An 18,119-nucleotide genomic window follows, 5' to 3' on the forward strand; every position below is an offset into this window, starting at 1 on the left:
GGGGCTGAAGCTGACTCCTGAGTAGCTTAGCTGCATGGGGCTCCCTGTGGCATGGGGCCCCAGGCAGTTGCCTTATTTGCTACCCCCCTAACACCGGCCCTGGCTTTTATATGCAAAAAAATCAGTTGTTGTGACACAGGTGGGCCGTGGAGGTTTTATAGTATGCAGGGGGGGCCTCAGAAAGAAAAAGCTTGAGAACCCCTGCTGTACAGTGCTTTCGTCTTGATACTTAGCACTTACATTGAATAGGTCAATAGCTACGTGTATAGAAACATCAGCTAAATGTAACAGCCCTGTGAGATGGGTTAAATCGGTATTATCTTTGTTTTACAGAGACGAGCAAACCACCTGCCAAGCAGGTGGCAGAGCTAGAGTTAGGACTCAGGAGCACCCTGCTCCAAGCCATGCACTCAGTCCATTAAAGCAGGGAGTTCTCAAGCAGGGGTATGCGTACCCCTGGGAGTACGCAGAGGTCTTCCTGGGGGGACATCAACTCATCTGGATATTTGCCTACTTTTACAACAGGCTACATAAAAAGCACTAGCGAAGTCAATACAACTAAAATTCAGACAGACAATGATTTGTTTATACTGCTCTATATACTATACATTGAAATGTAAGTACAATATTTATATTCCAATTGATTTGGGTAAAAACGAGAAAGTCAGCAATTTGTCAGTAATCGTGTGCTGTGACACTTTTGTATTTTTATGTCTGATTTTGTAAGCAAGTTGTTTTTAAGTAAGGAGAAACTTGGCGTGCGTAAGACAAATCACACTCCTGAAAGGGGTACAATTGTCTGGAAAGGATAAGAGACGCTGCACTAAATCATGTTGTGTTTCTGCTATCCAATTAGTGCATTAAATATTGCTAATGCAGAGACTCAGCTGCCACGTTTGCCAGCGATCTATGCTTGGCAATAGCTCACCAGCACAGTTTCGGTTATTAAAACTTGTGCTTGACAGGGATTGTTGGCCAGGACACTGGGGTTAGTCTCTCTACTGCTTTTGAAAGGTGTTTAATTTCCACCAGAGGTGAGCAAAAGGAACTTAGTATTAATAAATCTCTTTTGAACTGCTAATGTTCAGGCTTCTGTTCAGCGGTAGAACTGGAGCTGAGTATGTCCTACTCCCTAGGGTCTGAAACAAAAACAGGGATAACCACCTCCTCCCCATTTCGTTAAAGGTTTATTGGTCCACTGTGACTTCATTTTCTGCTTCACCCATTCTGTGTATATAATATTCTACACTCAAGGCAGAAACAATTTATGTAAGATACAGTTTTGTCAATTTCTTTACATCTCCCACATTGGGGGGCACTGTTGAGTCCATTAGATGTAACGGTTCCTTTGGGTTGCAAAATAATGTGATGGCAGACTGTTTATAGCTGGCAAAAATACCAAAAAATTGCCATGTCCACCTGTAGTATATTGGGACCAACCTAATGACTTGTGTTTTCCTAGACTCGACAGGGGAGGAAACAATAGTTGTGTATAAAATGTGGTGGAGAGGGACTGTGGTCGTCTTTAACATATAAATGTAACTTGTTTGGTGCTAATATTTACCATCACCACCGCCAGCCAGGCTGAGGCTGTCTCTACACTGGTGTTTTTGAAATGTCTCACCATTGTGCTATGGCTGGAGCAGCTCCACTAGGGGGGTAGCAATGGTGGAAGCACTAGTGTAGATTAGCTGCTGGCATTTTACCACTGCCCAGTGGGAAACGTGCCACCAGCTGGTCTATACTAGTGCGCCTGCCATTAGAGCTGCGGTTGTAGTAATTTGGGGGGGATTTTAAGAGGAGTGCCAGTATGCACAAGGCCGTAATGTAAAATAGTGGAAAATGTTGGTTTTCTTTGCTAATGAGGAAAAGTATCAAGCCCTCAGGGAAGCTGAGGCTAGAATAGTGATTTTTAGCAGGAGCTTATCTGGGGACTGAAACTGCATGTGTGGCTAAAAACATTTACATTGCTTAAGATCATCCAGAAATTAGGTTAGGTTAGCCAGGTCCAAATGTAAAAGGAGGTCTCTCTTATGTTTATTCTCTCCTAGCCCCGAATACATATGCCCAAAGATGGATTCCAATTTACATCTTCTGGATACCAAGCATGGCTAAAGCAGGTTGGATTGTATTCCTGTTTCTCATCTCTTGTGAGGGATTGTGCCAGACACTTGTGCTTGTCTCCGTAGTAAAGTACATGTAAAGACCTTATTAAGTTACAGTGCTGTGTAAGCTAATATCTTGCATAGTCATATATTTGTGGGTTTTGTATATGTGCATGTTATGCATGCATCACCTTTTCTTCACAAATCTTAGGCATTTATACTTCTTATGAAGGAAAGTTCAAAACAGAATTGCCATAAGGGGGAATGGATTGGAGTCTGAAAAGAAATCTGCAGCAACAGCTCAAATTACAGAATTAAAATGAGTCTTCAAATGTAAGGGTGTATGGTGGTGGTAATAATGTGAAGGCCAGTGGGTTAATACACCTGAGACTCACAACATCTAGAGCCTAATTCAGATTTGATTGGGTGAAACAAGTGTGGACATTTGCTCACATCACATAACAATCCTGTAGTTTGACACAATCTGACACTATTGGGAGTCCCTGCTCAGAAGGCCTAATGCTATATTACTTGAGCTATTATTAAAGGCAAAGCTTTTGATGTCTCGGCAGCTGGGCTCTAGCGGTTGCTGTCAGCCTCTCACTTCGATGAGTGTAAAATTCCCTTCAAAAGAATCTTCTAATTTTAAAATTGTGTGTATAAAGCTAATCCTTGCCCATGTATTTTCATGGGAGAATCCAGTGTCCTTGAGAAGACGGAGTTAAAGTTGCTGTTTTTGTAGGAAGCCAGAATGATTGCGTTGTTATGGCAACGAAAACTGGAAAAATGAAAACAGCACAGATAAGCTGCATCCTGTTGTCGTGGCAACTAGAGTTGTGAAAATGATTGAGGGTGGTGTTGAAAGAATCTGTGGTACTGTGAGCCCAATAGAAACAGACAAAGAGACAAGTCACTTGTGGTGGATGGGAGAAAATAAAAACCAGAATAAACTTAATCTCACATGATCAATTTTATAACAGGTTTGAGTGGGGTTATTAATGGTCTTGGGTCTTTCAAGTCGTGTCTCACTATCTTATGAGTAATAACCGAGCACCTGATCCTTCAAAGTACATTGTACTCTTAACTCCTATTGATTTCAGTGGAGTTAAGATTGCTTGAATGCTTAAGAGGCAGTGGAGATTGGGTCCTATATTATTAATCCAAAGCAGTGGTCTTTAATATAACAAATGCATCTTTGTAAATTTCTAATATTCCGAAAGAGTTCTCTGGGGCTTGAACCCTGACTGTCTGAGAAACCATCTCTTTCTCCATAGTCCTTCACACTAGCGAAGGTCAGCTAGGACACTGACGCTAATGTTTTCTTAATTTAAACATAACTGGGGAGGAGGCAGGTTATTTCAGTAGAGGGACCTCAGCTTTGCAGTTAACGTCTGTCTCCCAGCCCAAATTTGTTGTCCTACAGGGCACAACATCCTTTTTGGTCCGAGGTGGTGGCCTGGGAGAGTGTGGTAGGGAAAGGATTGTCTAGATTGTGTCTGAGGTAGATTTTCATAAGTTTTACCAAGTGCTCAGGTACATATGGAAGGGTGCTTTTTATACATGCAAAATATAAATAAATGTATAAAAATTTACCATGTTCAGAAGTGAGCCTTTTATATGGAGTCTTTCACAGTGGAGCAAATTAAAAAAAAAAAAAAAGAATCTTTCAAAAAATCAATGTCTGTGGCTGGTATCTTTCTGATTTCACTGTGCCACTGTTGAGTATTAATAAACATCTTCCTCTGTTTTGCTTCTCCTTCTGCTTGATCCTTCAGTGAAATTACAGACCTATTCTTGTGCCCGCCCCCGTCCCCCCTCCCCTCGATGGAAATAGCTGTCACAAATTCAGTGCTATGATTTCACAGTAGGAATTACAGGAGTAAAGTGGCTCGTGCATGTGTGTGTGTGTGGTGGTGTTGGGCGGGGGAGAAGCCTTTTTTTAAACACATAGTTCGGGTAAGTAGCAGAGATGGTAAGAGATTGAAGTGAAATGGATTTAGTTTTAGGTGACTTGTTATAATGGCCTTTTTAAAAATAGGATTTGAGTCAAAAAGCTACTTTAAAAATATGCACAAACCTAAATATTTATTCAAATAGAATGGCGCTATGGTTATGCATCAAGTTTATTCCTCTAAGTGTGCTTTTAACAGGATTCCGCGGTAATGGTTCGTTTCCTCAGTGTAGCCGGGTATTGATCTGCTGCCTTGCTTATACAGAATGAGAAGTATTCCAGTAATACAATGTATTAATGTGGGATAAAAGCAGTTTATATTACAAATGAGATGGAGGAAGATGGAGTTCTGCAAGACTGGACACATACTATAAATATCCATAAAACTGACAATTTTATCTAAAAACCGTGCTGGCAACACTTGCATATTTTCAGCCTACTTGAAGTGGAGTTAATAGTTGATCACTACCTGAGCATGGGTCGCCCACACTAATGCCATTACCCTCTGCCCTTTAATAGCAAGTTTTTATATTTAATGTTGCTGTGGTGTAGCAGAGAGCTGTGTTATATACATATGTGGTCTAGAGGAAGTACAATACAGATGACCAGAAATACATTTTGATTTAAAGAACAGACTTTTAAGTAATCTGTAAAGCTCCATTTTCTGTCTGGGTTCCTATAAGTTCATCCTTTGGTAAAAGACAAACACCTGCAGTTCTTTTGTTCAGCCCTGTTCTTGATTTAATCTTCTTTCTTCAAATGGCAGCATTGTGTTTTCCAACAGTGTGGAACATCCCATCCCCTTAAAGCTGAGCCTTTTGAAAACTAACTAAAATTGGCTTCCACAGGGAAAGGTTTTTTAGGTTTAATGTGTACATAAATAAGATCAATAGAAATATTTTGTTCCCATTCCTGTTTATATATAGAAATCCTATATGTTTTAAATTGAATTGTGAAGTCAGATAAATTAAAGCTGTTAATTAGCTTAAATGTCTTTGATTACATTAACAAGAAAACTAAATATTGTTTAGGTGACTGGTGAGAGCAAGGTAATTCAGAGTTAAAACTGACCCTTGCCCTTCATGTACCATTGTGCCTTAGTATTGTATCACATAAAGAGTTTAATATAATGAGCTCATCTGACCCTCCCTACCACCCACAGTATCCTGGAGTATAATTTTTAGAACCAAGTTATAAACCTGTACAAATATTTTATACTGGAAACTCCGGTGCTTACCTTAGCTAGATTGGCGCCAGGAAAGGCCACTATAATCAGAGAAGGCATTTGAGATACGAATCGGCTATACATCAGTCAAGTCAGCTGGAAAAATGGGTATAAAAATCGTGACCTCAGTGAAATCTGGATCCGTCCTTTTAAGCTGAGCTTTCCTAGAAGAAATGTCCAGAGAGATTGTTTCTGTCCCTGTTTTGTAATACCGTCACTGACATACCTTCCTTACCTTCTGAAAGATATATTCTGTATTTCCAGTGAGTACCTAGAGACTTCAGATAATTTGAATTTAAAAATGCATATACCGGTTTTTTGGGGAGGAAAGTTTAAAATAAGTAGCTCATTAATATGTGGCACTCATAAAGAATTTTGAAAATGTACAGTGCTGTGCACGTATTTAAGTAGTCCTCAAAACACTCCTGTGTGGTAGTTGCATAACATAACAATCTCTCAGCATATGCTCAGTGTGCCCAACTGATTGTATAAAATTATACAAATTGGAAATAGAAAAGACAAATTATCCAGTTCATCTCCCTATCAGTAGAGGTTTGTTCCCTGTAGTACATATTTTTGGAGCTATAGAACTAGGGTAGATAAAAGTCCCAAGTGTGGGGTTCCCCTTAGAGCCTTGATATGTCTTCATAGTAGTTTAGAATCCAATGTGGTTAGGCAGTTGATGTGTCAGGGCTTCTGCTGCTTATTCTAAATGTGATCATTTCACTGTTTTCTTCTTCTTCTTGGCCACTTGCATCTGTCTAGATTAGGTGCTTATCTGGCCCCCAGCACCATGGTATCTGAGCGCCTTACAATCCTGAATATATTTATCCTCAGTACACCCCGTGAAGTAGGGAAGTGCTGTTATCCCCATTTTGCAGAAGGGGGGACCGAGGCACAGAGAGACTTAAGTGACTGCTCAAGACCACAGAGGAAGTCTGACACAGAGCAGGGAATTGCATTTAGTTCTCCTGAGTCCCAGGATGACACCCTAACTGTTAGGCAATCCTTCCTTTCAATTCACTTACTGTCTCTTGTCATGTATTAAGATTTTAAGCTTCTTGAGGCAGGGACTGTTTTTTGTTTTTAAATTACATGTGTGTGTATAGCACCTAATGCAACAGGTCCCGGAGTGGGGCCGATAGGTGCTACTGCGGTACAAATAACAAAATGGAGAGTAGTTGCACAATACTTGATAACGAATGGCTGGTACTTTACACATTCAGTTACCTGTGTAAATATTAATCAACTTCCAAGGTTAGTATCCTGGGCATCAAGGCATGGAAGAAAGTGTAAAGGTGTTGGGGAGAAGTGGACAAATGGAGGCTGGTGGTGAGGAGGAGGCACAAGGAGGGGAGACAGTAAGATTTGAGAGTGCAAAAATAAGCAAGTTGTGAAGGGTCAGCAGTTAAAAACTGGGACTTAGTCATAATCATGTGTTCACTTTTTGAAAAGTTTAATATTTTTAGCCTACTTAATACAGAATGTTGATCTAGGAACTTCAAATACCTCCATGCTTCAGACCTTCGTGAGAAATCGTCCATAGGCCTGCTTTTCATGAGCTGGAGCACAGAGGCTTTTTATTCATGTAAAAGTCATTTTGAACGTCTAGGTCCAGTCTGAAAGTCTCTACTTCTTCCAGTCTCAGGGGGTAGCCATGTTAGTCTGTATCCACAAAAACAACAAAGAGTCCTGTGGCATCTTAAAGACTAACAGATTTATTTGAGCATAAGCTTTTGTGGGTAAAAAACCCACTTCTTCAGATGCATCACAATGTTTCTTCAGTACCTCTAAAGAAGGGTATGGCATCTGCAGTCGTAAGAGCCACAGATGCACTTCATGGTATTTATAAGCTCTGTGGAACAAAAAGCAACAATTCATGGAAACATCAGTATCCACTGGCACAGACAGTAAAGCTTGTAAATTCCAGGAGAGTTATTTACTCAGTTTCCAACAATTAAATTGTAATATTCCTTAAGTAAGGTGTAGTCTCTGCTAGGTGTTTGAAGGAATTTGTAACCATCACTGGAAAATCTTGTGCATGTTTCAGTTAGGACAAGCTAGCTCCTTTGGTTAAGAAACCTCTGCTCACCTTTAATCTCAGAGACTGAGGGCATGTCTACACTAGAAATGTAAGGTGACCTATGTTAGGTCGATTTAAAACCACTGCAAGTAATTACTGTAGTCACTCATGTCCACACTATCCTCCTCCTGTCGGTGGTGCACGTCCTCACCAGGAGCGCTTCCACTGACTTAAGAGGGGCAGTATAGGAGGCTGAGAGACTGGGCTCTCAGCTGCACATGCAGCTTCCTGCCGGGGGCCCGTTTGCTCTCTGGGCTCTTGGCTCCCAGCTGCCAGGGACCCGGAGATGCCCACCAGGAGCCCTGCGCTGGGGAGCTGAGAGCCGTGGGGAGGGATGCAGCTAAGCTCCGGGCAATAGGGAGTAGGGAGCATCCGGGCGGCACCTGGGCTCCCCTCGGGGAGCAGGGAGCTAGGCAGGCAACAGCCCAGCTGGGAGCGGGAAGCCACCCACTTGTCTTGGTGACAACCCAGCTTTCTTGTCAGTTTCATGGCTGGAGCCGTGAAATTGACAAGAATGACAGCCAACAGCCTATGTAAGTAGTGCAGTGTCGCCCTAACTACGCTGACATAAACCCAACACCTCTCATGGAGGTGGAGTTATGATGTTGCTGTAGTAAGGCACTTACATCAGCGGGAGGAAGGCTGTAGAGTGTACACTAACATAATTAGGTTGACCTAAACTGCCTTACATCAGCCTAACTGTAGCGTAGACCAAGCCTGAGAAAGTCTCATAATGACTCTGGGTGGGGAGACACTCCTCCGCCCCATCTAAAACTGACATTCTCCTTCTGGATCCCATACAGGTAAAGAAATACTTGTATAATCTAAACATATACAAATCAGTCCATTCAGATTGCTATCAGCTTTGGTTATTAAGAGTATTACCTAATAAACTTGCTATAGCGCTGGAAACTCTTGAAAATGTATGGTAAACTGGGAAGGTATCAGGGCATTAGGCCTCGTCTACACTACACAGTTTTGTCGACAAAACAGTGGAAGTGTCTGCAATGCTCCTCCCGCCGATTTAACTCTCCTGCTACGCAGACATAATAAAACCACCTCGATGACAGCATTGAGCATTTTGTGACAAAGGTAAAGCAACACAGTGTCAGTGTAGACACTGCATTTTCGTATGTCGCCCTAAGTCATCTCCAGGAGGTGTCACACACTGCCTCTCATGACTGCTCTGGTAAGCAGTTTCTACTCTGCTGCCCTGCACTCAGGTAGACAGGCATGTGCCCCTCCCCTTTAAAGCCCTGGGAATTTTTGAAATTCCACTTCCTGTGGAATGGACATGCAGCAGTGCCATGCTCAGATCAAGGAGCTGAGGTAGGCGTACCAGAAGAGAAGGGAGGCCAACTGTCAGTGTGGTGCCAAAAACATGCTGCTTCTACAAGGAGCTGCATGCCATCCTCCACAGCGACTCCACCTCCACTGTTAAGAGCTCCATGGATACGTCATGGCAGCAGTCAGCGGAGTCAACCCTGAGGATGAAGTGATGGACGAGGAGGTCGAGTTCAAGGAGAATGTGGGACAGGCTCCTCTGGCAGCATGGTGAGTCAGGACCCCTTTTTTGACTCCAGAGGGGTCTAGCCAGTCCCAGCAGTCTGGTTCTGGTGTGCCTGAAGCAGGAGAGAGGAGTTCCGGTAAGTACTAATTTTTCTTTCATACTGCAGGGTTATATGAGGAAGAGATGTCCTTATTTTGTTACATGGTGCACATGGGAGAAGGGATGGAGATTAACAACACTAGGTTCTGTTTCCATCTGCTTCTCTTTCCCCTGTGCAGCTACACAGTGGGGGCCCTGCAGAAAAGTTTGTTGATGAACACCAGGGTCTCCTGGGAACCGTCCATTGAGATCTCTAGCGAGCTTTTCTGCAGATACTTTGCAGTCCCTCTGCTGAAGGTTCCTTGGTAGAGCTCCTTTGTTTCTTAGAATCATAGAATCACAGAATATCAGGGTTGGAAGTGACCTCAGAAGGTCATCTAGTCCAACCCCCTGCTCAAAACAGGACCAATCCCCAATTAAATCATCCCAGCCAGAGCTTTGTCAAGCCTGACCTTAAAAACTTCTAAGGAAGGAGATTCTACCACCTCCCTAGGTAACGCATTCCAGTGTTTCACCACCCTCCTAGTGAAAAAGATTTTCCTAATATTCAACCTAAACCTCCCCCACTGCAACTTGAGACCATTACTCCTTGTCCTGTCCTCTTCTACCACTGAGAATAGTCTAGAACCATCCTCTCTGGAACCACCTCTCAGGTAGTTGAAAGCAGCTATCAAATCCCCCCTCATTCTTCTCTTCTGCAGACTAAACAATCCCAGTTCCCTCAGCCTCTCCTCATAACTCATGTGTTCCAGACTCCTAATCATTTTTGTTGCCCTTCGCTGGACTCTCTCCAATTTATCCACATCCTTCTTGTAGTGTGGGGCCCAAAACTGGACACAGTACTCCAGATGAGGCCTCACCAATGTCGAATAGAGGGGGACGATCACGTCCCTCGATCTGCTCACTATGCCCCTTCTTATACATCCCAAAATGCCATTGGCCGCCTTGGCAACAAGGGCACACTGCTGACTCATATCCAGCTTCTCGTCCACTGTCACCCCTAGGTCCTTTTCCACAGAACTGCTGCCTAGCCATTCGGTCCCTCGTCTGTAGCTGTGCATTGGGTTCTTCCGTCCTAAGTGCAGGACCCTGCACTTATCCTTATTGAACCTCATCAGATTTCTTTTGGCCCAATCCTCCAATTTGTCTAGGTCCCTCTGTATCCTATCCCTGCCCTCCAGCGTATCTACCACTCCTCCCAGTTTAGTATCATCCGCAAATTTGCTGAGAGTGCAATCCACACCATCCTCCAGATCATTTATGAAGATATTGAACAAAACCGGCCCCAGGACCGACCCCTGGGGCACTCCACTTGACACCGGCTGCCTACTAGACATGGAGCCATTGATCATTACCCGTTGAGCCCGACAATCTAGCCAACTTTCTACCCACCTTATAGGGCATTCATCCAGCCCATACTTCTTTAACTTGCTGACAAGAATACTGTGGGAGACCGTGTCAAAAGCTTTGCTAAAGTCAAGATACAATACATCCACTGCTTTCCCTTCATCCACAGAACCAGTAATCTCATCACAGAAGGCGATTAGATTAGTCAGGCATGACCTTCCCTTGGTGAATCCATACTGACTGTTCCTGATCACTTTCCTCTCATGTAAGTGCTTCAGGATTGATTCTTTGAGGACCTGCTCCATGATTTGTCTGGGGACTGAGGTGAGGCTGACTGGCCTGTAGTTCCCAGGATCATCCTCCTTCCCTTTTTTAAAGATGGGCACTACATTAGCCTTTTTCCAGTCATCCGGGACTTCCCCCGTTCGCCACGAGTTTTTCAAGATAATGGCCAATGGCTCTGCAATCACAGCCGCCAATTCCTTTAGCACTCTCGGATGCAACTCGTCCGGCCCCATGAACTTGTGCACGTCCAGCTTTTCTAAATAGTCCCTAACCACCTCTTTCTCCACAGAGGGCTGGCCATCTCTTCCCCATGTTGTGATGCCCAGCGCAGCAATCTTGGTGCTGACCTTGTTCGTGAAGACAGAGCCAAAAAAAGCATTGAGTATATTAGCTTTTTCCACATCCTCTGTCACTAGGTTGCCTCCCTCATTCATTAAGGGGCCCACACTTTCCTTGGCTTTCTTGTTGCCAGCATACCTGAAGAAACCCTTCTTGTTACTCTTGACATCTCTCGCTAGCTGCAGCTCCAGGTGCGATTTGGCCCTCCTGATTTCATTCCTACATGCCCGAGCAATATTTTTATACTCTTCCCTGGTCATATGTCCTACCTTCCACTTCTTGTAAGCTGCTTTTTTATGTTTAAGATCCACTAGGATTTCACCGTTAAGCCAAGCTGGTCGCCTGCCATATTTACTATTCTTTCGACACATCGGGATGGTTTGTCCCTGTAACCTCAACAGGGATTCCTTGAAATACAGCCAGCTCTCCTGGACTCCTTTCCCCTTCATGTTAGTCCCCCAGGGGATCCTACCCATCCGTTCCCTGAGGGAGTCGAAGTCTGCTTTCCTGAAGTCCAGGGTCCGTATCCTGCTGCTTACCTTTCTTCCCTGTGTCAGGATCCTGAACTCAACCAACTCATGGTCACTGCCTCCCAGATTCTCATCCACTTTTGCTTCCCCCACTAATTCTTCCCGGTTTGTGAGCAGCAGGTCAAGAAAAGCTCCCCCCCCCCCCCCAGTTGGCTCCTCTAGCACTTGCACCATAGCACTTTCTTCTCCCATTGTAGGAAACTTTGCTGTGCCAATTGGCAACTGGTTCTGGAGGAACCAAAGCAGCACAAAGATGAGCAACGTACAGACCCAGTCTGAAGCCACACTCATGTAGGAGATGCAGCTTTGCATGTTTGGTTACCCTCAGTAGTGTGATTTTAGCATCGATTGACCCCGCCTGTGGAAAACAGTGCCAGTATTCCGAATAGTGGCCTTAGGCACTTGTACGGATCCCCTTCTGAAACCACCCAGATCCTTTGTCCCATCTTTCACCACCCCCTCCTTGGGCTGATCTCACCACGTTTCGTGCTCTGGCTGTGCTGCGTTTGCCAAGGGAAAGTGAGAAAGAGGTGTATGTAACTTTTACGGTTTGGGACTGTGACAATACTGACTGTTTTTGTTTTGGTTTTTTTTCCTTCTGCAGATGTACTCTTGAGGGGCAGCTCCTACGCATTGGTGGAGCGCCTCTGTCTGATAAGGAGGCAAACAAGGAGGACGTGCTTCACAAAATGCTGCAATCATCAGATCTGGCTGATAGCGAGCACAGAGCATGGAGAGACACAATAAACGAGAAACTCGAAGTGGGTAGCCAGGAGAGGAGACAAGGTCAGGAGTGGCTAATAAAGCTCATGGAGGACCAAACAGAGACGCTAAGGTCCCGATTGCACTGTAGGTGGAATACGTGTGCTCGACTCGCCCTGTAGCCCATACAGAACTTCCTTCCTTGCCCTCCCCAAACTCCCCACACACATTCCTCTCATATTCCCAGTACATTGCAGTACCTGTTGCGCCCCGCCCCAGGGATATTTTCCATAATGACATTTGAACTTACGTGCAACCGAGAGATCCTCACTTCGGAGAGAGTTGCTCACTGTCACTGTCCCTTGTGAGAAATGTTAAGCTGTGTATTGCTGTTTAATAAAAATTCTGTCTTACAGAGACAGTGAGTCTTTATTTGTGACCTACACAGGGTGTTTGCCACTGTGTGTGAATTTCTATTGCAATCAGCCCATTTGCAGACTACAATTAACGCTCAGGCAGGAATCATTATGGGGGTCATTCAAGGTGGCAAGTAAACAACACCTGGCTCAATGCATTACAGAAAGACATGTTACTGGGGCTCATTGTCAAAATGCTGCTTCAAAGCCTCCCTTATTTGAATAGCGCCCCCTGCTTCATTGAACCCCTCAAATAGCCCTGGTGTCTGGCTTGAAATCAGCCACCAGGCGATCCACCTCAGTGCTTCATTCCTGTGGAAACTTTTCTCTCTTGGCTTCACAAATGTTATGCAGAGCACAGCAGACTGCTATGACCATGGGAATATCTTTCTCATTGAAGACTAACCTGTCAAAAAGGCAGTGCCAGTGACCCTTTAATCTGCCAAACGCACATTCTGCAGTCATTCTTCACCTGCCAAGCCTGTTGTTGAAGCATTCCTTGCTGCTGTTAAGGTTTCCGGTGGAAGGCTTCATGAGCCACGGGACTAAGGGGTAGGCTGGGTCTCCCAGGATCAGTTTGGGCATTTCCGCATTCCCTGTTGGAATCTTCTGGCCTGGAAAGAGTCCCTGCATGTAGCTTTTCTATACAGGCCAGTGTTCCTGAAGATGCGTGCGTCATGCACCATCCCTGACAATCCTGCGTTGATGTCAGTGAAATGACACTGGTGATCCACCAGCATCTGCAGTACCACAGAGAAGTATCCCTTTCTGTTGATGTACTCTGTCGCAAGGTGGTCTGGAACCAACATTGGGAAATGTATGCTACCTGTCGCAATTAGGGAATCCCATTGCTGCATAGCCATCCGCTATTTCCCACTCATTGCACAGAGTCACAGTCATTCTTAGCAGGAGGCGATTTATGGCCCTGCATACTTGCATCACTGCTACCCCTAGGGTGTAATTACAGTGGTTTCTGATCGTTCACGTAACTGAAGTTGACTTAACTTTGTAGTGTAGACATGGCCTTAGAGAATATTCAGTATAATACAGGAGAAGGGAGAGTTAAGAGCAACTACAGCAATGAATAGGAGACCGGGGGAAATCACTTTGATGGATTGAGGTTCATAGGTATAGCAGGGAATGTAAAATTTACCAAACACCTACTAGTCAGAGGACTAAACCTACTAGCTATAGGTTGATCTGAAAGATGAATGGGGGGAACCCACCACTGATATCAATGATATCAGGCTGCAGTTTGTCACAGAGGTCACAGATTCTGTGACTTCTGCAGTGCCCGGTGTGTCTGGCTCAGGGACAGCTAAGGCAGCCCCTGTGCCAGGCGCACCGGCTGCTGCTGGGGCAGTCTCGGGCCCCTGTACTGTGCCCCCCATCCCCCAGCAGCAGAGTTTGGGTGTGGGAGGGAGCAGGGGGTTTGGGAACAGGACAGGATGAGACCGGCTCAGGGTGGCGCTTATCTGGGGGGCTCCGCAGAAGCAGCAATATCCCCCTTGCTCAGCTGCTTGGCAGAGGCAAGGCCAGGCAGCTCTGTGCCTCATGCTGCCACCCGCATACCCTCTCCCAGCACCTGCGGTGTCCTGGGCAGCCCTCCCCCCAATTTTATTCACTGGTATTTTTAGTAAAAGTTATGGACAGGTCACAGGCTGTAAATTTTTGTTTACTGCCTGTGACTTTTACTAAAAATGCCCATGACGAAAACGTAGCCTTAATGATCAGTGCTGAGGTTGAGAAGTCCAGTACTCACTCCCAAGTTCTTGGAAGTGGGAAGGTCCTAATGAATGTGCTGTTACTGAACGTTGCTAGAGGGCTTCACTCTCTGGTTAATGGGAGCCAATCATTCTGAACCCTTCCAGTCTCCTAGGATCTGGCTCAGTGCTTTCATAAGTGAAATATACTGTTATCCTTTTGGCTTGAAGACTGTTTGTTTTGTGTTTTTTGCCTGGTGAATTGTGTTATTGCTTAAATGCCCTTAATTGTGGTGGCCCAAAGGGTTTCACTATAGTTGGTCAGTGAAGTAGAAGCATGGAACCAACTCTTTTCTAATTCCCATAGATGTTTGTGGGATGGAGCTCGGGTATGGAGGGTTAGAGGGGTTCTGGGTGTATGGGGTGAGGGTTGGCGGGGATGTCTTGGTGTGCAAGGACCAGATGCATAGGAGTTTGGCAAATGGGGTAGCAGCTTCCTCTACAATGACCCCTCCCCCTGCAGCTGAGGAGTGATGGGGACAGGAAGCAGGGGAGGATGCTGAGCTTCCTGCAGCCAGGTGAGGTTTCTGGCCCCAGCCACTTCTTGCAGGGGAAAAGGAAGTTCTGTCCTCTCCTGTCTCCAGCCCAGCTGGGACTAGCAGCTGATTCCGGCTCAGGGCAGGAGCCACCTGCTGGGATGTCCCCAGCCCTGCGGTGATTTACCTCTCTGCCTGCTGCTCTGGGTGCCTGAAATGATGTATCTGCACAGCTACGGAATGGTGCATGACTGCTCTTGCAGCTTCCCTTTGCTTCCCTGTCAGAGAATCATTTTTCTGCAGGGAAGCAAAGAAATCTGCGGGGCACATGAATTCTGTGGACGTGCAGTAGTACAGAATTCCCCCAGGAGTAAAGGGCAGAGAAGTAGTACTATATTATCAGCCAGTGAGTTTGAGTACCTGTACTCGTGCACCACCACCACCCGCCTCTCCCCGGTTCCTGGTGGTGTCTGCCGCAAACAAGCGGGACAGATGGGGTAGTCGAGCATAACCCCCAAAAATAGAGGCTAAGAGATTGGACCTGTTCGGACACCATGTTTATTTAGTGGGTAGCCTCCAGTTACGTATCTCTAACCAGCATGGGTCATGGCTCCAGTGATTGGGCTTATCTCACAAAGTGCAGCAGTCCGTTCAGGACCTCCCCTTCAAGTGTGCATCCATGTTCTCTAAACAAACAGACTCCAAGCTTCATGGCCTCAAAGACTTGAGGGCCACGCTTCGCTCTCTGGGCCTTTACATGCCCCCAGCCTCCAGGAAGCACTTAGGCCCCAGCAGCCTCCCAGATTCCTGGTGCCTCCTTACAAAAGAAAGGAAAAGGACTGTACATGTCTTCAACCCCTACCTTCTGTCTCATCTTCCCAGTTGGGCTCACACAGATGCCCCGGCGGGGCCAGACAGGCCTTTTGAAGGTGTGCCCAAAGATGACATACCAGTCTCGACTCTGGATCCATCCATCCTTTTGTTTTTGGACCGCCTGTCACACTTCCACCCATCATGGTCTTACATAACATTGGACCGTTGGGTGCTCAGCACTATAACAGTCGGTTACACCCTCTAGTTTTCATCCACCCTGCCATCCCTACCCAGTCCCTTTTCAGGGACCCTTCTCACAAGCAGCTTCTTGTCCAGGAAGTGCAGGCCCTCCTAGGTGTGGTGGCTGTAGAGGAGCTTCCTCAAGACTTGAGAGGGAAGAGGTTTTAATTCCAGTGTTTCCTAATCATGAAGGCCAAAGGCGGGGTAGGGGGTCTATGGCCCATCCTGGACCTGCATCACAACAAATATCTAAAAAACCTGAGGTTCTGCATGGTTTCTCTGGCCTCCATCATTCTCTCCCTGGATCTAAGAGACTGGTACGCCACTCTCAATTTCCACATCTCCATCTGCCGCGAACACAGGAGATTCATCAGTTTGTGGTGGGTCAACACCACTTACCAATTCACAGCATTTCCCTTCAGCCTGTCTGCAGACCTATGGGTTTTCACAAAGTGTATGGTGGTGGTTGCAGCCTTCCTCAGATGTTGAGGCATACGAGTCTACCCATACCTGATGACTGGCTGATCAAAGGCTTCTTGCAGGCTCAAGTCCAGCACAGCATTGGCATAGTATGGGCCACCTTTCAGGCTCTGGATCTGTTAATAAATGAGCAAAAGTCAACTTTGGTTCCCTTCAGAGAATAAACTTCATTGAGGTGGTGCTCGATTCCACCCAGGCCAAGGCCTATTTACCGGAGACCAGATTCCGAACTATGCCAGACGTGATCTCCCCCAGGTCGCAGCCCACTCTCTTACAACCTCCTGGGTTTGCCTCAAACTGTTGGGTCACATGGGGGCATGTACCTATGTGGTGCAGTACATGTGGCTACACCTCCGAGCCCTATAGTTGTGGCTGGCATCAGTCTACTCCCCAGGCAGACATCACCTGGACTCAGTACTCACGATTCCATCGTCTGACATAGCTTCACTGACTTGGTGGAGAGACCCAGGTTCCAAATGAGAGGGATACCCTTTGCCGTGCTGTATCAGTTGGTAAGCTTGGTTTAGGACGCCTCAGACCTGGGGTGAGGAGCCCACCCTGACAATCTGCGGACTCGGGGCCTCTGGTCCCAGGAAGAACTCTCCCAGCATATAAATGTCAGGGAACTGAGGGCAGTATACTTGACTTGTCAGGTGTTCCTTCCCCAGATCTCAGGCAAAATGGTGCAGGTCTTGATGGACAACTCAGCCTTAGTGTTTTACATCAACAAGCAGGGAGGAACTCAATCTTCAGCCCTGTGCCAAGAGGCCCTCCAGCTATGGGACTTCTGTGTGAAACATGCCTTTCACCGCGAAGCGTCACATCTCCCAGGAGCCTGGAACACATTGGTGGATCACCTCAGCAGGTCCTTTTCCTCATCATGAGTGGTTTCTCTACCTGGAGGTTGCCAATGTCATCTTCCAGAAGTGGGGCATCCCCACGTGGACCTATTCGCCACCAAACAGAACAGGAAATGCCATCAGTTCTGTTTGCTGCCTGGGCTCAGCAGGGGTTCTGTCTTTGATGCCTTCCGGCTCTCATCGGCAGACCGCCTGCTGAACGCTTTCCCACCAATCCCCTGGGTTCACAAGATCTTGCAAAGATCAAGCAGGGCAAGGTGAGAGTTATTCTGATAACTCTGGCGTGGCCATGCCAGCATTGGTTCGGTACGCTTCTGGACCTCTCAGGGGCCATTCCACTCATGCTCCAATCCTGTCCGGACTTGATTTCACAAGACCATGGGCATTGGCCTTTGGCTTCACCCGTACCTCGTCTCCTTGCACTTGATGGGATGGTTGCTGCGTGGCTGAACCCTGAAGTCAAACCTGTTCCGAACAGGCCTGCTCAAGTCTTACTAGGTAGCAGAAAGCCTTCCACCAGGGCCACTTACTTGGCTAAGTGGAAACATTTCACGTGTTGGGCCTTTAAGCAGAATCTGTATCTATCCCGGTCTTCTCTGCTGTCTATCTTGGACTATTTGCTCCACCTTAAACATTAAGGTCTGACTCTCTCATCTATTAAGGTTCACTTGGCAGCCGTCTCAGCCTTCCACCCTCCAGTGCAGGGCCAAATCAGTGTTATCCCACGAGATGATGCTCCGGTTTCTCAAGGCCCTGGAAAGACACTCTACCCTCAGGTTTGTGACCTGATCCCCCCATGGGATTTAAACCTGGTCCTGTTGACGCTCACTGGGCCTCCCTTCAAGCCAGATGCTAGCATCTTGTTTCGTGCTACTTCTCTCTCAGAAGGTTGCCT

General features: G+C 46.2%; 1 protein-coding gene and 1 long non-coding RNA gene across 15 annotated transcripts in view; both read left to right on the top strand.

The window, feature by feature from the left end:
* Positions 1 to 18,119, top strand: part of BTRC (beta-transducin repeat containing E3 ubiquitin protein ligase) — a 179,796-nt gene that overhangs the window by 29,281 nt on the left and 132,396 nt on the right. For 6 of the 14 annotated variants that reach the window (XM_073354542.1, XM_073354546.1, XM_073354547.1 and 3 more), the window contains one exon: positions 2,052 to 2,120. The exons of the other annotated variants lie outside the window; for them this stretch is intronic. In XM_073354542.1, coding sequence (XP_073210643.1) covers positions 2,052 to 2,120 — 69 coding nt within the window. The remainder of the gene's footprint in view (positions 1 to 2,051; positions 2,121 to 18,119) is intronic. 14 annotated transcript variants of the gene reach the window in all.
* On the top strand, positions 2,129 to 12,591 carry LOC140915091 (uncharacterized). Its single transcript, XR_012160094.1, has 2 exons — positions 2,129 to 9,010; positions 12,079 to 12,591. It is a non-coding gene; the product is annotated as an uncharacterized lncRNA (long non-coding RNA).

This window comes from Lepidochelys kempii, chromosome 7 (genome assembly GCF_965140265.1).
Source record: "Lepidochelys kempii isolate rLepKem1 chromosome 7, rLepKem1.hap2, whole genome shotgun sequence".
NCBI lineage: Eukaryota > Metazoa > Chordata > Testudines > Cheloniidae > Lepidochelys > Lepidochelys kempii.